This window comes from Rhinoderma darwinii, chromosome 1, assembly GCF_050947455.1.
Source record: "Rhinoderma darwinii isolate aRhiDar2 chromosome 1, aRhiDar2.hap1, whole genome shotgun sequence".
Taxonomy (NCBI): Eukaryota; Metazoa; Chordata; class Amphibia; order Anura; family Rhinodermatidae; genus Rhinoderma; species Rhinoderma darwinii.
Window position 1 is genome coordinate 646,289,541 of NC_134687.1, and position 24,407 is coordinate 646,313,947.

Sequence of the window (24,407 nt, forward strand, 5' to 3'; positions counted from 1 at the left end):
TAATTTTTTACGTATTTGTCCTAATGGGTTCATGAATCTTGCTACAGAGGAGAAGGGGGTGTTCCCTCTCTTTATAGAGCTTCTGTTTCCTGTCCAGGAGGGAGGCAGCCTCTCTCATGGTGTCACTGAAAGCCAATTAACTAAATGTAATCATATATTTTTTATTTCCCCATTCCTCATAACCGCACCAGGTAAAAGGAAACTTGGTGTAGTTGTTTTTCTTACTACAGGTACTTTGTGTGACTAAGAAAAGATGAGGGTCTTCACTGTGGGTTCCCTCTTTGAAATATAGAATTCCCCAATAAGCAGAGGTATCATTGTTCCATGGCACGCCTGGGCACTTTTTTTTGGTTGGCAGGGAGCTCTTAATAAATGTCCCCTGCGCTTAACAACTTTCAACTGTATCCGCAAATCTCAGGACGTGCCCTTTAGACTTTGATTAAATAAGTATAGAATGTAAGGTTCATAGAGAAGTATGTGATATATAGACAGATATACAGTAGTCATGTATTCAGTCACTTTGTGTTTCCTATAGATGGATCCAGTAGGAGAAATCCACCAGAGAGATGTCCCAGTCCTCTGTATTCCCAGGACTGTCAAAAGGAAAATCACAATGTTCCAGAGAATCATCAGGTAGATGGCGCTAAATTCTCCTCAAAATATGACTATAAAGCTGTGGGGGGGGGGGGGGGGTCAGGCTGGGCATGTGCCCCGGGCGCAAATAGAAAGAAGGTAGGGGGCGCCGGGCTGGGCGGCACGGTCATAGTTGCCAACAATCCCGAATTTGCCTGGACAGTCCCAAATTTACAGAGACGTGTCCCGGCAACTACTATGTTCAATTGTATCTGCGTCCTTAGGATGCAGATACAGTTGAATAATTTGGCAGAGCAGGAAACTATCCCAGCTCTGCAATTTACTCTTCCTGGAGCGGAATCCCTGGCCAAAGAATTGCCGATGCTCTGGCCAGGTATAACACTCTTACAGTGAGCCCTGACACCCCTGTCCATATATAGAGCTGGTATATGACTTCTAAAAGGAGCCCCAATGGCGCTATCTACAAGGGGGGGCTGTGTGGCAGTATCTACAGGGTGGGGTGTGGCAGTATCCACAAGCGGGGGTGGGGGGAGTGTGGCAGTATCTACAAGGGGTGTGTGGCACTATCTACGGGGGGAGGGGGGGGGTCTTGGCAATTTCTCCCAGAGTGGAGTGTGGCATTATCTACAAGGTGGGTGTTTGACACGATCTACAAGGGGGTGTGTGTGACACTATCTACAAGCGGGGGTGTGGCAGTATCTACAAGAGGAGGCTGTTCATTATGTCACTATGTAGTCCCATTAGCCTCCGTTATACAATATTTTTTAGTCCGGTACTGACCTCTTTAACCGCTTCCCGTCGTAAACCACTTTCAGATTTACATTTTCGTTTTTTCCTCCCTACCTTCCAAAAGCCATAACGTTTTAATTTTTCCGTCGATATAGTCCTATGAGGGCTTGATTTTTGCGGAACGAGTTCTAGTGTTTCGTAGCGACATTTATTGTTCCATATAATGTACTGGGAAACAGGAAGAAAATATTTGTGAGGTAGAAAATGGAAAAAAAAAGCGATTCCTCCATTTGTTTTTTGCGCTTTGTTTTTACAGAATTCAATAAAACAATTAAAACTACATGATAACTTTATTCTGCGGGTCAATGCTATTACGGCGATACTAAATATATATAGTTTTTTTCTATGTTTTACTACTTTTACAAGGAAAATACGAAGTGTAAAAAATAAAAATTTATTTTGTTGCCAAATTCTGAGAGCCATAATTTTTTTATTTTTTATGTCGATTTAAGTGTTATGAGGGCTTATTTTTAGCGGGATAAGCTGTAGTTTTTAATGATACCATTTTGGGGTTCATGCGAGGTTTCGTTTTTAATCCATTTTTTGTGGGAGATGAAGTGACCAAAAAATTGCGCTTCTGGCGTTTTTACCTTTTTTTTAATTTTATTTATTTTTTTACTGCGTGTACCGTGCGGGTTAAATAGTGACATATTTTAAATGTTCAGACTTTTATGGATGCGTCAATACCAATTATGTTTATTGTTTACAATGCTCTAGGGGGAAAAATGTTAAAAGGAGGGTTTTTTGAACTTTTAGGCTATGTTCACACGGGGTATTTTGCCGAGTTTTTTGACGCGGAAACCGCGTCGCAAAACTCGGCAGAAACGGCCCGAGAACGCCTCCCATTGATTTCAATGGGAGGCGTCGGCGTCTTTTTCCCGCGAGCAGTAAAACTGCCTCGCGGGAAAAAGAAGCGACATGCCCTATCTTCGGGCGCTTCCGCCTCCGACCTCCCATTGACTTCAATGGGAGGCAGGAGAAAGCGTATTTCTCGCTGTTTTATGGCCGCGGCGCTCAATGGCCGCGGGCGAAAAACGGCGCGATAATTGCCGCGAAAATCGGCGTGCAGGGAGAGGAATATCTGCCTCAAAGTTCCAAACGGAATTTTGAGGCAGATATTCCTCCCCCAAAATACTCAGTGTGAACATAGCCTTAATATATATATATTTTTTTTTTTTACATAAAAAAAACAACTTTTTATTAGTCCCCCTAGGGGACTTCAACCAGCGATCGTTGGATTGCTTGCACTATTTACTGCAATACTAATATATTGCAGTATATCGTCTTTCTGACAGGCTTCTATTAACCCCTTAATAGCACAAAGATGGCAGACCAGGAGGCCTTCATTAGGCCCCCAGGCTGCCATAGCAACCATCGTCACCCTGCGATTGCATTGCTCTTTCTAACTATTTAAATGCCGCGGTCGCTATTGACTGCGCCATTTAATGGGTTAAAGAATCCCGCTCGTTACTGTGAAGTATCGGCTGTAACATACAGCCGACACACGCATCATATGGATCGGGCTCACTGCGTGAGCCTGTTCCATATTTCCCCTGCCCGAATATGACGTAAGCATACGACAAATGTCAGGAAAGGGTTAATTTATTGTTATGGTAACTCCCTTATAATACTATATTGCTTGTAAAATGTACAAATGTTTTATACTGGAGTTACATAAAATAAATTACACCTCACTGATTGGTAGAAAAAGTGAACATGTCGGGGGGGGGGGGGGGGGGAGAGAGACAGAATCTTTCCCCTGGGTGCTGGAGATCCTAGCTACAACTCTGCTATAAAGTCATTGAACTCAAGTTCATTTAACTTTTTTTTTTTTTTTTTTTGTCTGTTTAGGGTGAAAATCTGATTGATATTAAGGTTGAGGTTAAAGATGAAGCCGAAGAGGAGCCGGATTTAATGGCTGATCAGCAGTGTAAGGAGCGGGAGACGTTCATTATTTGTAAAGACGAACCTGTTTTGAGGGTCACCTAGATACAACTCCCATCATCTCATCATCACTTGTAAATTCCGCCACTGTGTGTTTTCTACAGATGGATCCAGTAGGGGAAGTCCACCAGAGAGATGTCCCAGTCCTCTGTATTCCCAGGACTGTCCAGAGGAAAATCACAATGTCCCCGAGAATCCTCAGGTAGATGAAGCTGAGCCCTATACCAGATCTATATAGGGGGGTGTGGAGCTTTTTGGTCCTGCGGTCATAGATGTGGTCATAGATTTTGGTGGTTTCTTATGTTGATCTGTTAGATTCTTCGCACTCTCTGCTGTATTGTACTGAATTGTTACATATGTGAAATCAGGGGGAAGATCTGACTAATATTAAAGCGGAGGATGAAGCCGAAGAAGAGCGGGTGAGGGGCGATCAAACGTGTAAGAGGGAAGTGGAGGAGGAAATTCCAGGAGGTGTTACCACAGGTCAGTAATAATGAATTTAGAAAGTGAATTGGGAGTTTTGTTAAGGTGAGGTTCCTCCTTAGTTCTACATTACAGTAACACTTCAGACAATGTGTTATACATAGTGCAGGACCTGAGGGAGCTGTGACTGCACATAGTTCTCTACAAGGTGTTCTGTGATTCCGGCCATGCACTAGGCTTAGTATCATCAGATTTTGGGAGGGATACCAGGAGCATTTAACCCTTTCAGGACCGAGCTCATTTTGGCCTTCAGGACCAGCCCCATTTTTTCAAATCTGACATGTCAATTTATGTGGTAATAACTCTGGAATGCTTTTGCCTATCCAAGCGATTCTGAGATTTTCTCGTAACATATTGTAATTTATGTTAGTGGAAAATTTTGGTCAATAAATTCATTGCTTATTTGTGAAAAACGCCAAAATGTAGAAAAAATGTGCAAAAATTATGATTTTTCTCATTTTAAATGTATCTGCTTGTAAAACAGATAGTAATACCACACAAAATAGTTACTATTTCACATTTCCCAGATGTCTACTCTATATTTGCATCGTTTTTTTGAACATTATTTTATTTTTCTAGGACGTTACAAGGCTTAAGAACTTTATAAGAAATTTCTTATATTTTCAAGAAAATGTCAAAAGGCTATTTTTACAGGGACCAGTTCAGTTCTGAAGCGGCTTTAGGGGCCTTATGTACTAGATAGACCCCATAGATCACCCCATATTAAAAACTGCACCCCTCAAAGTATTCAAAACGGCATTCAGAAAGTTTCTTAACCCTTTTAGGCGCTTCACAGGAATTAAAGCAATGTAGAGGGGAAGTTGACAATTTTTTTTTTTTTTTGCTGAAATTCATTTGTAATAAAAAAAATTCTGTACCACAGAAGGTTTTACCAGAGAAATGCAACTCAATATTTATTACCCAGATTCTGCAGTTTTTAGAAATATCCCACATGTGGCTCTAGTGTGATAATGGACTGAAACACCGGCCTCAGAAGCAAAGGATCACCTAGTGGATTATGGGGCCTCCTTTTTTAAGAATATATTTTAGGCACCATGTCCGGTTTGAAGAGGTCTTGTAGTGCCAAAACAGTGGAAATCCCTCAAAAGTGACACGGTTTTGGAAACTACACACCTCAAGAAATGTATCTAGGGGTACAGTTAGCATCTTGACCCCACAGGTATTTTGCTATATTTATTGGAGTTTGACTGTGAAAGTGAAAATCCTACTTTTTTTCTGAAAAAATATTTTAAAAAATATTTGCAAGGAATAAAGAATAAAAAGCACCTCAAAACATGTAAAGCTACTTCTCCCGATTACAGCAATAACCCATATGTGGTAATAAACTGCTGTTTGGACCCACGGCAGAGCTCAAAAGGGAAGGAGCGCCATTTGGAATTTGAAGCGCAGATTTTGCTGGATTGTTTTTCAGTGCCATGTCGCGTTTGCAACGCCCTGGAAGGAGCAAAACAGCGGAAACTCCCCAAAAGTGACCCCATTTTGAAGACTACACCCCTCAAGGAATTTTTCTAGGGTATAGTTAGCATTTTGACCCCACAGTTTTTTTTGCTGAATTTAGTGGAATTAGGCTGTGTAAATTAAAATCTACTTTTTTCTGAAAAACATAGTAATGTTTAATTTTTACAATGAATAAAGGAGAAAAATCACCCCAAAATTTGTAAAGCAATTTGTCCTGATTACAGCAATATGCCATATGTGGTAATAAACTGCTGTTTGGACCCACGGCAGGACTCAGAAGGGAAGGAACAATATTTGGCTTTTGGAGCTCAAATTTAGCTGGAATGGTTTTCGGGTGTCAAGTCGCATTTGCAAAGCCCCTGAGGTACCAAAACAGTGGAAACCTCCCAAAAGTCCCTTTAGGGGACTGGAACGAGCGATCATTAGGTCGCTGGTACAATACACTGCGATACTAATGTATTGCAGTATAATATCATTTTTACAGGCTCCTGTACAAGCGTGATCGCTGTTCCTGTCCGTTAGTCCTGGGTGTCAGCTGTAATACACAGCTGACACCTTCAGAATATGAGCGATCGCAGCGCATGAGCCCGCTCCATATATAACCCCCCGCTCCACGACATTGTATTAAGTCGTGGTGCGCGCAGGCGTTGATGCGCAGCGGATGGTGCAAAGTGAAAATTTAAATTTTCCACTGATATGCCGTTTTAATGCACAATATGTTGTGCCCAATTTGTGCCACTGAAGACAAATACCTCATACAATGTTGAGCGGGTTCTCCCGGGTATAAAATGACATATATATGGACGTAAGCTGGTGTTTGGTCATGCTGTGGGTCTCAGAAGGGAGGGAGCGCCATTTGGCTTTTGGAGCGCAGATTTTGCTTGGTAACTGTTCTGTTTGGGATTTTGCTGGTATTTCAGTTTATAATGTGGGGGTTGGTGTAAACTTTGCTGAGTACATCAGGACATAATAAGAGGGTATAATAATTCGGTAAATAAATAATAATCCGCAGATTTGTGGCCGATGTGGCACTGATAAATGGTGCCCGATCTTATCCGCTTTTGAACACTGCACAATTTCTGTCGCTATATTCTGAGAGGCAGAACTTTTTTTTTATTGTTTCTCCACCGGAGCCGTGCGAGGGCTTATTTGTTGCGGAACAATCTCTAGTTTTCATTGGTACCATTTTAGGGTACATTTGATTTTTATTTTTTAACCCCTTCCCGCTCCTGGACGTACTATTAGGTCATGGTAACTGTATCGTTCGCGCTCCATGACCTAATAGTACGTCTCGGGAGTAACGGCCATTTCGGCCGTCCTCCCGACACATACAGGAGCTGTGACAGATGCTGTCTCGTACAGCAGCTGTCACAGCTCCTACAGCGGGGACCGATCGCTGTGTCCCCGCTGGTTAACCCCTTAAAAGCCGTGTTCTATAGAGATCGCGGCTTTTTAGGGGTTAAGCTGCCATCGCCGGCCTGCTACACGATAGCGGCCGGCGATGGTGACTATGGCAACCGGACACCTAACAATGGCGTCCGGCTATGCCATAGACGGAAGCCTAGTGGGTCCTGACAAAGTCAGGACCCACTATGCTTGCTGTCAGTGAGTAGCTGACAGTTCTAATACACTGCACTACGCATGTAGTGCAGTGTATTAGAATTGCGATCAGGGCCTCCTGCCCTCAAGTCCCCTAGTGGGACAAAGTAATGAAGTTAAAAAAAAAGTTAAAAAAAGATGTGTAAAAATAAGAAAATAAAAGTTTTAAAAGTAAAAATCTCCCTTTTTACCTCATCAGTCATTTATTATTAATAAAAATATATAAACAAACAAACTATACATAATTGGTATTGCCGAGTCCGTAACGGCCTGAACGACAAAATTATTTTGTTATTTATCCCGCACGGTGAACGCCGTAAAAGAAAATAATAATAAACCGTACCACAATCACAATTGTTTGGTCACTTCACCTCCCAAAAAATGGAATAAAAAGAGATCAAAAAGTCGCATGTACCTAAAAATGGTCCTGATCGAAACTACAGTTCGTTACGCAAAAAATAAGTCCTCGCACGGCTTTATTGATTGAAAAATAAAAAAGTTCTGGCGCTTAGAATAAGGTAACACAAAAAGTGAATGATATTTTTACAAAACGTATTTTATTGTGCAAACGCCATAAGACATAAAAAGAACCTATAAACATAGGGTATCGCCATAATCGTATCGCCCCGCAGAATAAAGTGAATATGTCATTTATAGCGCACGGTGAACGCTGTAAAAAAAATAGAATAAAAAAACAATAGTAGAATTGCTGTTTTTTAGTCACCACGCCACCTAAAAATCTAATAAAAACTGATCAAAAAGCCGCATGCATGACATGAAAACTACAATGGATTCCTCAAGGGGTCTAGTTTCCAAACTGGGGTTACTTTTGGGGTGTTTCCAATGTTTTGGCACCACAAGACCTCTTCAAACCGGACATGGTGCCTAATAAAAAAGAGGCCTCAAAATCCACTAGTTGCTCCTTTGCTTCGGAGGCCGCTGCTTCAGTCCATTACCGAACTAGGGCCACATGTGGGATATTTCTCAAAACTGCAGAATCTGGGCAATACGTATTAAGTTGCGTTTCTCTGATAAAACTTTTTGTGTTATAAAAAAAATGGTATAAAGAGGATTTCCTGGCAAAAAAAAAATGTAAATTTCACCTCTACTTTGCTCTAAATTTCTGTGAAACACCTAAAGGGTTCATAAACTTTCTAAATGCTGTTGTGAATACTTTGAGGGGTCTAGTTTCTAAAATGGGGTGTTTGATGGGGGTTTCTAATATATGGGCCCCTCAAAGCAACTTCAGAACTGAACTGTAACCTAAAAAAATTAAATAAATGAGGCAATACTTCGCTTCTTACATTATACTGATAATAAGCCGTGCCCACCCCGAGATGGCCACAGTTTTGATCGTTTGTATAAACGGAGACCCCTATTAGACCGTTTCAGTGCCCGGTTTTCCCAAGCATACACCCCCGAGAAGTGTATTTCTATTTATGAGTCCCTGGTACATTTTAAAGGGAGGGTTCAATTCCCGAGTACCTGCCGGGTAAGAGGGTAAGGTATGGCGTGAAGATATATAAGCTGCGAGAGTGCATCAGGGTATACCTACAGGTTTAGGATATATGAAGGAAAGGCCACCCCCAAACCAGACTGCATCCTGTACTACAATAGGTACATGGGAGGGATAGACTTGTAAGATCAAGCCCTGAAGCCCTACAGCACCATGCGGTGTGGTATAAGAAGCTGGCCGTGCACATCATACAGATGGCATTGTACAATGCGTACGTGCTACATCGATGTGCAGGCCAGACGGGAACTTTCCTGGAATTTCAAGAGGTGATTATCAAGAACCTAATCTTTAGGGACCAAGAAGGGGGGCACCCAGTACTTCTGGAAGCGAGGCCACACGCATCGTACCAGGACAACACTTTCCAGGAGAAGTTCCCCAAATTGGCAAGAAGGGAAAAAGTCAAAAGAGGTACAAAGTCTGCTATAAGAGGGGGATAAGGGAGGACACAATATATCAATGTGACACGTGTCCCGAATAACCAGAGCTCTGTATGAAAGTGTTTTAAAATTTATCATACATCCCTTGGTTTATAATTTACCCCAGTTTCACTTCCCCTGATGCCCTCCGCACAGCTTATCCCCCCTCGTCTTTCCCCTCTGGGCCCTGCTGTGTGCCCAGGCAGCAGATAACAGCCACATGTAGGGTATTGCCATACCCGGGAGAACCCACATTACAGTTTATGGGGTGTAGGTCTCCGGTCAAAATGCTCACTACACTATTCTAGATGAATGCCTTATGGGTGTAGTTTTTAAAACGGGGTCACTTCTTGCGGGTTTCAACTGTACTGGTACCTCAGGGGCTTCTGCATACATGACTTCGCACTAGAAAATCCCCAGTATGCCAAATTGTGGTCCTTTCCTTCTGAGCCCTCCCATGGGCCCAAACGGCAGTTTATCACCACAAATGGGGTATTGCGGCACTCAGAACAAATTGCGCAACAGAATGGGGTATTTTGTTTCTTGTGAAAATAAGAAATTTTCAGCCAAAACGACATATATTATTTGAAAAAAATAATTTTGTTTTAATTCCCAGCCCAATTCAAATAAGTTCTGTGAAAAAACTATGGTGTCAAAATGGTCACAACACCCATAAATGAATTCCTTGAGGGGTGTAGTTTCCAAAATGGGGTCATTTGTGGTTGGTTTACATTGCTGTGATACCTCTGGGGCTCTGCAAATGCAACATGGCACCCGAAAACCAATCCAGCAAAATCTGGACTCCAAAGAACAAATAGCGCTCCTTTCCTTCTGAGCCCTCCCATGGGCCCAAACGGCAGTTTATCACCACAAATGGGGTATTGCCGCACTAAGGACAAATTGGGCAACAAAATGGGGTATTTTGTTCCCTGTGAAAATAAGACATTTTGATCACAAATGATATCTTATTGGAAAAAATTTCATTTTTTTCATTTCACAGCCCAATTCAAATACGTACTGTGAAAAAACTGTGCGGTCAAAATGGTAAATGAATTCCTTGAGGGGTGTAGTTTCCAAAATGGGGTCACTATTGGGGGATTCCTACTGTTTTGGCACCTCAACACCTCTTCAAACCTGGCATGCTGCCTAAAATATATTCTAATAAAAAAGAGGCCTCAAAATGCACTAGGTGCTTCTTTGCTTCTAAGGCTTGTGTTTTATTCCACGAGCGCAGTAGAGCCACATGTGGGACATTTCTAAAAACTGCAGAATCTGGACAATACATATTTAGTAGTGTTTCTCTGGTAAAACCTGTGTTACAGGAAAAAAATTGAATAAACTTGTAATTTAGCAAGAAAAATGAAATTTGCAAATTTCACCTCCACTTTGCTTTAATTCCTGTGAAATGCCTGAAGGGTTAAAAAACTTTCTAAATGCTGTTTTGAATACTTTGAGGGGTCTAGTTTTTAAAATGGGGTGTTTTATCAGGGTTTCTAATACATAGGCTCCTCAAAGCCTCTTCAGAACTCAAGAGGTACCTTAAAAAAAAGGCTTTTGAAATTTTCGGAAAAATATGAGAAATTGATGTTTATGTTCTAAGCCTTGTAACGTCCAAGAAAAATAAAAGAATGTTCATTAAACGATGCCAATCTAAAGTAGACATATGGGAAATGTGAACTAGTAAATATTTTGGGTGGTATAACCATCTGTTTTACAAGCAGATGCATTTAAATTTTGAAAATTCTATTTTTTCAAAAATTTCTCAAAATTTTGCAATTTTTCACCAATAAACACTGAATATATCGACCAAATTTTACCACGAACATGAAGTCCAATGTGTCACGAGAAAATAATCTCAGAATCGCTTGCATAGGTTTAAGCATTCTGACGTTATTACCACATAAAGTGAAATATGTCAGATTTGAAAAATGGGCTCTGAGCCTTAAGGCCAAAACTAGGCTGCGTCCTTAAGGGGTTAATCACTTTTTTTATTAGATTATTTTGGCAAGCAAAGTGACAAAAAAAACATAAATTCTGACAATGTTTTATGTCCTTTTTTTTTTTTTTTCTTTTTAACACAGTGTTCACCGTGCGCTATAAATGACATTTTTATTTATTCTGCGTGTTGATACGATTACGCTGATACCATATGTATATAGTTTTTTTATGTTTTGTGGCGTTTGCGCAATAAAATCACTTTTCGATAAAATTATTTATTTTTTGTGTCACCATATTCTGAGAGCGATAACTTTTTTTATTTTTTAGTCAAAAATGCTGTGTAAGGGCTTGTTTTTTTGTGGGATGGGTTGCAGTTTTTATTGGTATTATTTTAGGGTACTTGCGACTTTTTGATCACTTTTTATTCTATATGTTGGGAGGGTTGATGCCAAAAAAATAGTGATTTTTTAAATTATTTTTTTTTGTGTTTGTTCACCGTGCGGGAAAAATATTAGTTTTATAGTTTGGGTCATTTATGAACACGGTGATACCAAATATGTGTACTTTTTTTTTAACATTTTCAATTTTTCCCTATAATAAAAGTCTCTTATAGGAAAAAAAGTATTTTTTGTTTTTGTAACTTATCTTGTTTTTACACTTTTATAAAACATTTTTATTACTTTTATTTTTTTTTTATTTTTTTACTCTTTACTTGTTTTACTTGAAGACCTGCAGCACTGATCGCTGCTATAACACATTACACTACCTAGGTAGTGTAACGTATTATAAACTGTCAGTGTGATGCTGAGGGCTGATTCAGATGAACGTGCCATTTTTGCGCACGCAAAAACCGCAGCGTTTTGCGTGCACAAAAGGCACTTGACAGCTCCGTGTGCCCTGTTCATATGGATGCGCAGCTGCGTTCTTTTCGCGCAGCCGCCATCTTTATGACACTCAGTTTGGATGTTTGTAAACAGAAAAGCACGTGGTGCTTTTCTGTTTACATTCATTCTTTTACTGTTATTGCGCGAATAACGCTTGTCCCACGGAAGTTCTTCCGTGGGGCATGCGTGATTTTCACGCACCCATTGACTTCAATGGGTGCCTGATGCGCGAAAAACGCAGACACATAGAACATGTCGCGAGTTCTACGCAGAGCACTAACGCTGCGCAAAACTCACATACTGTCTGCACTGCCCCATAGACTTCTCTAGGTCCGCGCGAAAACCGCGCGGACGCAAGACACGTTCGTCTGAATCCGCCCTGAGAGTCACACTGACAGGAAGCTTATGAGGACCGGCCTCCTTCTGGTTCTCATAGACTGCCGTGCATGGCAGATCCGGGGGCTGTTGCATGGCCTCCGGTTTTGTCTTATAACCGACGGCAGCACCCGCAATCGGTCCCCGGGAAAATTTGTTATAACAACAAACTTTCCACTTCGTTGCTACAACAAATTTTCCCTGTCCCACAATCACATGACCGGGACCTGAACCAATTAGGTCCCGATCATGTCTCCGGGACCAGAGGCAGGGGATAACAGCGCAATCTGGGTGTCAGCGCTACTCAGAGACACCCGGATCGTGCTTTTAACACCCACCGTGATTCACGTTGGCGCTGCACAGAGCCCAGCAAGTGCCAACGTGAATTTTCTGTGGGAGGTCGGGAAGCGGTTAAGAATTACATTAATTCAATACACTAGTATGTCTTACGATCGCTGGTTCAAATCCGCTGCAGGGACTAATGAATAGTGTTAAAAAATAGTTCAATTCTTTAGTGGTGTACAAAAAATAAACAAAAACCCTTTTCCCACCTTTCCTCTAAAGTATTGTAAAAAAACTAAATTGGTATCGCCGCATCTGTAAAAGTCTGACGTATTACAATATAACATTATATAAATCGCATGGTGAACACTAAAAAAAAAAAACAATTAACCCGCCAGAATTGCTATTTTTTTGGTCACCTTCGTGCTAAAAAATTTGTATGTGCCAATAAAAACTACAGCTCGCCCCACAAAAATAAGCCTTTACTCTGCTCAATCAACAAAATAAAATAGAAATAACCCGCAGGATAAAGTTAACATGTAATTTATACAGAACAGTGAATGCCATATTTTTTAAAAAAATGCTGTTTTTTGATAGGTTCGCTTAAAAAAAAATGGAGTAAAAAGTGTTTAAAAAGTTGCATGTACTCCGGGGCGGATTAAGTAGACCATAGGCCCTAGGCTGTTACCCAAACTTGGGCCCCCCTTTTCCACCGCCACACTACCGCACCGTATCTATTTTTAATACCACCTTTTTGTGCGAGCATTAACAAATGGGTGTTGCACGATGCCCTTGTCACAGGGCTATGTCCCTACATACTGACTGTCTCCAACTATTACTGACCGTATCACACTGTGCAGGGACACATCCACCTGACAAGCGGAATGGTAACATGCATTTATCTATGAGTCCTGGACCACACAAAGTCTTTTATAGGAAATCCTTGTATTTCACATAAACATGTTAGGAGAGGTGACCGATTCTCCATAAATCTAGTGACTCACAGGTGACGACTACTCAGATTCTAGTATTTTTTTTTCCTCTTTTCTTCTCCATCCGATCCAGACTTCATGATGACTTCTCCCGGCCACAACCCATTTATGGAGTTTGCCACTCAGATGTCTTCGACTCCTCACTTTTCCAACATTTCCACACCTATAAACGAAGATAAAATTATGGGACCGCACACTGTGCCCCTGAATAAAATAGTATGAAACACTGTGAAGTAAAGCACCACATACACACAGCCTCTGTAGATGGCACCACACCCCCCCTCCTGGTATATAGTGCCACTTACCCCCCCTTGTGCGCTCCCTCTTGTATATAGTTCCACACAGCACTCCCTTTTGTATATAGTGCCACACAGCACTCCCTCTTGTGTGTGTATATATAGTGTCACACAGCGCTCCCCCTTGTATATAGTGCCACACAGAGCTTTCCCCCCCTTGTATATACTGCCACACATCGCTCCTCCCCTGTATGTAGTGCTACACAGCATCCCCCCCCCCCAAAAAATAAAATATTGTACTTACTTTGGCCCGTTCCCGCGACGGACGGAGGGAAACACATCCTCCGGGCAGGACGCATGTGCACACCAGTGTTATGCAGTGACGTCTTCAAGACGGCCTGCGCAGGGATTCTTCCCAGCGCCTTATAGGCTGCAGCCCTAACGTGGCCTTCAGCCTATAGTATTCATTTGTATCTATGTCCTGAGGACGCAGATACAAGTGAATGTGGCTATTGCTAGCACCGGGGGCCCACCACGGTGCTAGCGACGCCACCAGACATGATTGGGCCTGTGCGGTTATGTGCAGTTTGGGTGAACAGCCCTAATGATGATCCGCGACTGCGTATATCACCTGTGTATGTGTCGTGCAGAGACACATAAACAGATGCTAATAAAGATGGCTGCCCCCACAAAAATAAAAACATGAATAATTACATTAGGGAACATATTCAAATAATTAGAAAAAAATAGGCCCATAACGTAAAGGCTGTATACAAACTTAAAAACGTTATATTCTAGTGTGTGTGTGTGTGTGTGTGTGTGTGTGTGTGTGTGTGTGTGTGTGTGTGTGTGTTTGATTTTATAAAAAAATATTTTTACTTTTTTAGATACAGCTGATTTTGTATCCTGTATCCGTCTGGTCAGCAGGACTGACGGGATCAGGGACACAGGCCTGCGTGTCTTAGATTACAGGTGGATCCTGCGTGTCAATCACATCTAAGATTACAAATTAGCGCAGGACACGTGTCACTGATCCCGTCAGTCCAGCTGACCTGATGGATACAAAGCAGCTGTATCTCAAAAAGTAAAAATTATTTTTAATAAAATGTAATTAGAAAAGTTGCACCAAACACACATTTTTATAAAAAAAAAAAAAAGTTTTCAAAGGTGTACATCCTTCCCCCCCCCCCCCCACCCATACAGCTCTCCGCAGTTATCCAGAGAATCTGACCTCCCTTTGCAATATAATAACTACTGAGGGCTCTATGGGGGGGGGGGGGGGAATTATACTGCAACCATCTGACTGCAGACAAGGGGCTCTAGGAATAATCCCCCCATGGAGTCCTCAGTAGTTATTATACTGCAAGGGGGTGGGGGTTGAGCATCTGACTGCAGAGGGCTCTATGGGGGGAATTATTATCCCCTCATACAGCCAGCTGCAGTCAGTTAGATGGTTAGACCTCCCCTTACTGCATAATCCCCCACATAGTGTCGACCAATGACTTTAATGTTAGTTGGGGCTGGAGGGTAAACCGGCAACCAGTACCACTAACCTCACAGCCGGTGACCCCCCTGCTCTTCTCTTCCAGTTTTGTGACGGGATCGCCCTCCTGTTCCGCTTTGCGGCGCATGCTGTGTCTGAGAGGCATGTCCTAAACCTTATTAGACGTGCTTAACGTCTGCTAGCTAGCACTATCTCGGCCAAGTCCGCCCTAAATTCTCTGCTCCCCATCTCCACAGCGGCAGTTAGCAGCGCGAGTGCGCTGCATAGTTTTATAAGACTGCGGTTTGGGTGGCCAGCATCGGGGCCCGGACGGCCGCCCTCACTGCCCATATGATAATCCGCCACTGCATATACCCCAAAATGGTATTAATAAAAAGCCCTCAAACCACTACGTGTATGAAATAATAAAAAAGTTACGGCTCCCATTAGTTGATGATGAAAAAATATGCAGATGAACAGATCCAGTGGAATTTTCCTTCCGTTTCAGGAGGTGATTATTAGGGCTCTAATATTTGGGAATCCGGAAGAGGAGGGTCTAAACATGTCTGCTGGAAGCGAGGGCGTCCGTATTATACCAAGACATCACTTTCCCAGCAAAATTCCCCAAACTGCAAAGGTGCAGAGTGTGGACCGAAAGGGGATAAGAAAGGACACCATTTATCAGTGCGACACTGTCCTGTTCATAAAGGATTGCTTCAGTGTAACACACATCTATGAATAATTGTACTATTTACCCCATTATTATACCACTGTATTATACCCTGATGTACTCTGCACAGCTTACGTATACCCTGATGTACTCTGCACAGCTTACGTATACCCTGATGTACTCTGCACAGCTTACGTATACCCTGATGTACTCTGCACAGCTTACGTATACCCTGATGTACTCTGCACAGCTTACGTATACCCTGATGTACTCTGCACAGCTTACGTATACCCTGATGTACTCTGCACAGCTTACGTATACCCTGATGTACTCTGCACAGCTTACGTATACCCTGATGTACTCTGCACAGCTTACGTATACTCTGATGTACTCCGCACAGCTAACTTATACCCTGGTGTACTTCTCACTGTAACGTTCATGGCCGCGGACTGTTGGGATTACTCACTCCTCGACGGCCGCAGCCATGGTCTGGTGAGCGCTGGCCCGTATCTCCCTCCCAGAAGACGCCAGCATCACTTTTGGGGTGTTTCCACTGTTTTGGTCCCACAGGTGTTTTGCAAATGCAACTTGGTGCCCAGAAACCAATCCATCAAGATCTGTGCTCCTTCCCTTCTGAGCAGTTTCTGCCGAATATATTATTGGAAAAAAAATTGCTTGCTTGATTGAGCAAAGTGATATGTGACATCATTTTTTCAACCGTACTAACTATGTAATGGCTTTTGACCGCGGCATCTAAGGTTTTAAACAACTGGAATCAAAGTGATCTTTTATTCCGCTCGTTGCAGTAAGGTGTCGGCTGTATTACACGGTCGATACCGCTGAGTATGGAGAGTGCTCAGCCCCTGAGCACACGCCATACTTCCCTTTAAAGCTTTTTACGTACATGTACTTGACAATGCGTTAAGGTAGGGGTTTATGTGTAATTTTTACTTCCTTTATTTTTGTTTGTTTTTTAACTTTTATTTTTATGACCTTTCCATCAGAAAAGATATTTGGGAAACTTTTTATTTTATTTATTTTACACTATACTTTTCCTCTGTAATTGGCGCTTTACAGCAGGGGAGATCAGCCCTGTTTGTCACTGATAGGGCTGTGCTGGGTCTAGTTAGAAGCAGCAGCAGCCTCTTGGCTGTGTTCACACTGAGCTTTTTGCAGGAGGAAAATTCCTCCTGCAAAAACTGCTCCAGTAGGTTTTTGCACAGTGGTTTGACAAAAACTCGTCAAAACACTCGTCTAGGTTTTTTTTCCCTCTTTCTGACTCATTGAAATGGGGTTTTGGAGGCGGAAACCGCCTCAAGATGGGTCATGTTGCTTCTTTTTACCGCGACAAGTTTTTTTTACTCGTGGTAAAAAAACTCGTCTGCCTCCCATTGAAATCAATGCGAGGCATTTTCGGGCGGTTTTTGAGGAGTTTTTTGGCGCGGTTTCTGCCCCAAAAAACTCGTAAAAAAACTCAGTGGGAACAGGGCCTTTCTACCAGCATCTCAGCAATCATGTGAACAGTCACATGACCACCGGGATCAACAGAGGCAGCAGCGTTTATAGAGCGTTGTGTACATGAGTACAGAGAAGACAAGTGGTAAAAAACACTTTTGTCTTCTTTCCATGGTCCCCGGCAATCTCTGACAGCCGGGCAAGTGACATTTAGCTGCTCAATCGCTCAGGCAGGTAGCTTAAACCTGCACCATATATAGACCGTGGGCAGTCCTCAACCGGTTGAACATCATTTTAGTGGTCAATCGAAATGAAAAAACTCATACATTTTCGTGATTGCCTTTGTACTTTGTCATTTATTTGGTTCTTCCATTACAAATCTTCTAATAATAACAGCTTAGAAGAAAGATCCTCATTATAATTCTATATTTAATGAGTCTGGGACAAGAATTAAGGAGCTATTAGAAAACACACAAGGTTCCCATGACAACTCTGTACACAAGTCACAAGGGAACATGTTATCTTCAGGATATTTCCGTAGTACAAACTTGGGCATAAATATCAAGTAATCAGATCTCTGCTATAATTTACGGTACACTAAATAGCCCTTTTAGAATGTCTTCTTTAAATGGACACTAATTTATGGTAATCTGATAGTCTTCCTGATATATATCAAATTTGTAATATACTTACTGTTAAAATTTTCATGGATAAAACCGCTGAATTTATATGTTAAGTTAGTGCCACTGGGTGAGAGACACAGGGATGCTGCTGCTTATAGAATTTTATGGAAACGGTAGGGGAGGAGGAGGGAGCAGGAGCAGAAAGACACAGATGCTGTTGCCAATAGAAGTCTTTTCAAGAGGGGAGCAGAAGCAGAGAGGATACATAGGCTGCTGGTAAGAGTTATGTCACCCCAGTGCTGGATTTTCTGCTACACTGCTCCTTACTTCTGTATGATGTGCTCCATGCTGCTGCAGCTACTAAGGGTGTGCTACAGGGAGATAGTGGACCAGGGTGGTTCTCTTCTTTTGTATGTGCAGTGTAAAGAAGACATGATGGCAGTTAGGCTCCACCCACTACCTCAGGAAAAACTGAGAATTAAAGACAGAGCCTGCAGAGGGAAAACTGCTAAAAGAATGGCAAATACAAGTCATGTAATGGCTAGAATTGTGTTATTTCTCCTATACACACACATTTAACAGATTATTCAGATAAGTAGTCTAAAAATTAGGTATGCTTTAAAGGGAATATGTTGCTAGAAATTATTATTTTTTTTTTTCAGTTAAACAATTAGTATTTAAGTGATTACTCTGTTTTATTTTATAAGTCAGGAAATCTAAATTAGATTCTAATTTATAACATTTCCATGTGCTGGCCACTAGAGGGAGCAGTTCCAAAAATTGCAGCATGGTCACTGTGGTAAAGCAACCTCATTGATTTATGCTGCAAATTTGGGGTGGATACACTCTCCTCTGGTGTCCTCACACAATCCCCCCTCCTTTCTTCTGGCTAGTGCCAGGAGAAGGAGGGGTTTGAATGTCTTCAAACCTCCTACACTGTGTGCCGCCATTTTCTGAGCGACTTCACAGTGCTAGGAGGATTAGATACAGGGCTCAACAGACAGTATTACATGAACATAAACGCACATAATACACACATGATACACGCACATAATACACACATCATACACGAGCATAAATTACCTGCTGCTGTCGCCGCCTCCGCTGGTCTACGCTCCTCTTTCTTGCGCCTTCGCTTCGTTGAACATATGGCCGGAAGCCGCGGCCGGAAGTCGTCATCTTACTGTACGGCAGCGGCTTCCGGTCCACATGAAAATGGCGGCGGATTTCTCTCTACGTACGAGCTTCATTTTGATCTGTGTGGGAGCGGCGCATGCGCCGTTCCCACACAGATGGCGCACGCTTCTGAGAATGGAACGGCTCCCATTTGCATTCTCTATGGGGGTTGTATGTGACGTATAGCATCTCCTGTATGTGTCGTTAATCGACACATACAGAGATGGAAAAAAAATGGCAGCCACATAGAGAAGTAAAAACACAGTAAAAAGTAGAACATGAGAACACAAATAAAATTTATGTTAATATCATATTAAAAGTAATCTGATAATAATAATTAAAAAAAAAAATCATGACACCTTCCTTTTAAGGGTCTTTAAGAAGTTTTCAAAGTGGGTTTAAAGATTTTTTTTTTATATTGGATTAAAAAAAACATCCATGATTATTAGGAAGCTCCTATTTTAACCAGTTGCTGTCTGCCCATAGATTATAAATTTCCTGGTGGTCCACACCTCTCTGCAAGAAAGTTTTAAAACATCCAGCTGAATTTTCTCCTCTCCGACTCTCCCACTCCATCAGTTAAATATATCACTTATTTTATTACACAATATCGAAGCCCTATATGTTCTGAGGAAAACAAGACCAAATAAAAATAGGTTGGCAGAGAAATAGAACAACAATTTGCTATTAAATTGTCATATGACTAAAGCTTGAATGTGGCCACTTCATTTCATTAGGTTCACATTATCAGTACTTGATAGGATCCTCTTTCCCCTTAGAACAGCCCGAATTCTTAGTGGAATGATATAACAAAGTTCTGGAAACCTTCATTACAAATTTTGATTATTAACTTCACTCTGTCATCCACTGCATCCCAAAGATGTTCTATAAAATTGAGAGCCAGTGACTGTTCAGCCATTAGGATATACATACCTCATTGTCATGTCTGTGAATTCGGCCTGAGATGTGTGCTTTGTCTCATGACAAATTATCTTGTTAAATGTAGACTGTGGCCAATATTAGACTGTGCACTATTATTAAGTTAAGATGTTATATGTCTTATTAGTATTTAAAGGGCCAAATGTGTTGTCAGAGAACAGGCTTCATTGCCAGACATGGTTCTGCTTTTCATAAAAAATTATTTTAATAAGTCAAGCTTTTTGGAATAAATTAAAAGTGGGGAACTGAATGTAGACCAGAATCGTGGACTGTCATGGATTATTTTAAAGTGTTATACAAAGCGTTATAAGGCTGGAATCACACGCAGTTTTTGAGCTGAAGCCAGGAGTGGATTCAAAAGGCATGGCTTAAACTTCTTCCTGCTTGATCCTCCTCTGACTTTGACTCAAAACACTGTATGTGTGTTTCCAGCCAAATATGAATGTTATAAATTTGTCAACTTTCCTATTTTGAAACAAAATCACAAAACAAATATTTTAATCCTAACAGAAAATCCCAGTAAGAACTCTGAGGGAAACTTCACCTTATTCCAAATTTATAAAGTAGAAGATGAAGATATTATCCAGTACTCTTCAGGCGAAAACCTTATTACACTCAATGTACATCCAGGACTTCACAGTAAAGACCTATCATATAATTTCACTAATCCTGAGGAGTCTTCTGACCAATCACAGATTGCTACCACTAGTACAGCTCAGAAACGGGGTAAAAGGTTTCAATGTGGTAAACGGTTCACACAAATCTCAGGTCTTTTTACAAAGAAAACAATTCATACAGGAGAGAAGCCGTATTCATGTTCATTATGTGAGAAAAGTTTTACAGAAAAGTCAAGTCTTGTTAAACATGAGAGAATTCACACAGGAGAGAAGCCATATTCATGTTTGGAATGTGGGAAATGTTTTAAAGAAAAATCCTATCTTGTTCAACATGAGAGAATTCACACAGGAGAGAAGCCGTATTCTTGTTCAGAATGCGGGAAATGTTTTACGCAAAAATCACATCTTGTTACACATGAGAGAATTCACACAGGAAAGAAGCCGTATTCTTGTTCATTATGTGAGAAATGTTTTACAGAAAAATCAAGTCTTGTTATCCATAAGAGAATTCACACAGGAGAGAAGCCATATTCATGTTCAGAATGTGGAAAATGTTTTACAGAAAAATCAAGTCTTGTTATCCATAAGAGAATTCACACAGGAGAGAAGCCATATTCATGTTCAGAATGTGGAAAATGTTTTACAGAAAAATCAAGTCTTGTTATCCATAAGAGAATTCACACAGGAGAGAAGCCATATTCATGTTCAGAATGTCGGAAATGTTTTACAGTTCAATCACATCTTGTTAAACATGAGAGAATTCACACAGGAGAGAAGCCATATTCATGTTCGGAATGTGGTAAATGTTTTACAGATAAATCAAGTCTTGTTATACATAAGAGAAGTCACACAGGAGACAAGCCATTTTCATGTTCAGAATGTGGTAAATGTTTTACAGTTAAATCAAGTCTTGCTAAACATAAGAGAATTCACACAGGAGAGAAGCCGTATTCATGTTCCGAATGTGGTAAATGTTTTACAGTTAAATCAAGTCTTGTTATACATGAGAGAATTCACACAGGAGAGAAGCCATATTCATGTTCGGAATGTGGTAAATGTTTTACAGATAAATCAAGTCTTGTTATACATGAGAGAAGTCACACAGGAGACAAGCCATTTTCATGTTCAGATTGTGGTAAATGTTTTAGACATAAATCAAGTCTTATTGTACATAAGAGAAGTCACACAGGAGAGAAATTATATTCGTGTTCAGAATGTGGGAAATGTTTTACTACTAAAGGCAAACTTAGAGCTCATCAGAGAAACCATACAGGGGAAAAAACATTTTGATGTTCTATATGTGGAAGACGTTTTACAAAGAAATTTACATTTTGGAACTCCTAAGAGAATTCACATAGTAGAAACCGTATTCTCATTTAGAATGTGGGAATGCTAGAAGAGCAAATAAAAGATTTTACACACATCAGATCATTCACTGACATTAAAAAGCCAAGAAGAGTGTTTGTTTATTTTTTGGGTGGAATTAGCCTGGATCTGCCAAACACCCAAATTATATTTACCTGAGGCCAACTGTGACCGGGATCCATAAAGGAAAAGTATTGTGGATATAAGGAAGAAAAGAAGAGCCTGGTACACTTACAAACCAGAGAAACTGTCACCATGAAACTCGCTGTGTATTACTGTATTCATAAATTCCACCACACTGCAGGAAAATCCAGAGTGACCGTAAGGACAATGTAAAAGTTTTGTTTTTACATATATGGACATTTTTATATTTTAATTTCATTAAAACAGTATAAAAAATTAAGGTTATGGAATTGAAGAAAAGAAACACTAAAACTGCAAGTAACTTTGCAGTTGAATAAATTAAGTATTCCCAGATTTATTTACATGAAAGGAAATGTCATAAGTGTATTTATCACTGAATTAGAATCAAGGTCGGTGCCCAAAATCACGCCCCCATTTGGTGGTGAATGGCCACACAATGTTTCTGGTAATACCACAATATTTACCGGCTAAATCATGTGTCAATTCGTCACAATGTGGGTATGGTTGTGTATGCTGTTCCGTCTTTTCTTACCCTCAGGGTAGATTCACTTGCGGCAGATTTGTAGCATACATTTTTTAAACTAAATAGTTCCATACATCTGAGTGTGGTTGTTCCTGCAGCATCCACATTGATTCTGAGATTACTATTCGGATGAATAGGACAGCCGCAGACATTTCTGGAACAAAACTGATATATGTGAATTGGAATCACACATGCCGTTTATCTCAAAAAAGCGCATGAAAAACTTCACCTCAAAGCCAGAAGTGGATCCAGCCAGAAAGAAAAGTATAAGTCCTTCGTTTATGTTTCTCAATTCTTTTTAATACACGCTTGGATTTGGCTAAAAAAAAAAAACTACATGTGTAATTCCAGACGTAGAGAGGAACTAGGATGAACATGTCTTATTTTTGGTTTACCCTTTCTTGTTGTTGAAATGTGTGGTCTCACCAGGCCGAGACCCAGGGCGCTCTGAGGCCTTCAGAAAGTTTATGGATGTCTGTTCCAGGAAAGGGAAGATGGCCTAACAGATGTCATTCCACTGTCCCGAAAACCATCTACATGTGGAGATTTCAGACAACTGCCAATTGGTCCAGGCCAGTCTGTCTCAGTAAGATCAGCCTGAGAGCAGAACAGAAGATGCTGAGAGAAGTTTCTGAGAATACCAGAATTTCTTTGAAAATCTACATGCTGATTTTGCTACTCTTGATGTCTACCATTCCAAAAATGCTGCAAAAATGAAAACTACATGGGGTGTGCCAAAACACAACCTTAGTTATCCAGATAATACATCAGAGCAAGACTATAGTTTGCTTGTGAATACCTCACTTCTGGAACAGTCTAAATGGAAAGAAGGATCAATAAGTTATTTGTCTCCAGTACCAGAAGACATGTTTGACAAATTATAGACGTGTTTCACCAGAAAGAAACCTGTAAATTACTGAGATCACAGTGGAGGAAATGTTATGGTTTGAGACTCATAAACTGCATCAGGACCTGGGCGGCTCATCCTCGTAGAATCCACTAGTAAAGTGCTATTTTGCAGATAAGTGCACAGCGAAGCACAAGGCCATAGTTTAATAAAAGGATATAGGAAATTATAGTTTGGTCAATTTTCTGTGTGCATTGTTGTGTGTTCTGTATAAAAATAAGTTAATTATTTGTGCTACTATACTGTTAATCCCATTTAAAATTGTTCTCCATGGACAATGCTACAAGGTGTGAATATCTTTGCACTAGATGCAGGCGTGTTGTGTATTTGGAAGCCCAGGTATTGGATCAAAATGTTCAACTTGCAGCACTTAGGAGCTTTGTAAACCTGGAGAGGAGTTTAAAGCTGACTGAGTAAGCACCTGCTGGGGCCACTGAGATGGAGCTGGTTGGAGGGGGTCAAGCTCAGGATCCTCAGATTAGCAGCTGGGTAACAGAAGAAGGGGTAGTGTGAAAAGTGCTAGGGAGGCTAGTCCTAAACTGGCACAACCTAGTAAATATGACAGTTTGGTTGACATTAGGGATGCAAGTCCAGGGCCAGCATCAACACAGCAGAGTGTTGCTCCTAGCAACCAGTACAATGACTGCATGAAGGATGGGAGTAGGAGTGCTGCAAAGGTCAGACATGCTGGCGGTAGGGGATTCTATTATTCAGCGAACGGTTAGGGTAATCTGTCACTGAGACCGTGAACGCCGAACAGTGTGTTGTTTGCCGGGTGATCGGATTCAGCAAATTGCGGATCGAATAGACCTATTGCAGGGTGGGGCTGGGGAAGACCCTGCTGTTATGGTACACATCGATACCAATAACAAAGTCCGTGGGAAATGGAAGGTCCTTAAAAATAATTTTAGGGAACTAGGAAAGAAGCTAAAGTCCAGGACCTCCAAGGTAGTGTTTTCAGAAATCCTACCAGTGCCA

General features: G+C 41.1%; 1 protein-coding gene across 1 annotated transcript; it reads left to right on the forward strand.

Annotated features, from left to right (window-relative positions):
* Positions 1-506: 506 nt before the first annotated feature.
* LOC142664674 (uncharacterized) lies at positions 507-23,698 on the forward strand. The gene is made up of 5 exons (XM_075843941.1): positions 507-633; positions 3,235-3,313; positions 3,432-3,529; positions 3,696-3,810; positions 20,384-23,698. The coding sequence occupies exons 2-5, from the start codon at positions 3,298-3,300 to the stop codon at positions 21,778-21,780; spliced, it is 1,626 nt and encodes a 541-aa protein (XP_075700056.1). The 5' UTR covers positions 507-633; positions 3,235-3,297; the 3' UTR covers positions 21,781-23,698.
* The last annotated feature ends 709 nt before the right edge of the window (positions 23,699-24,407 follow it).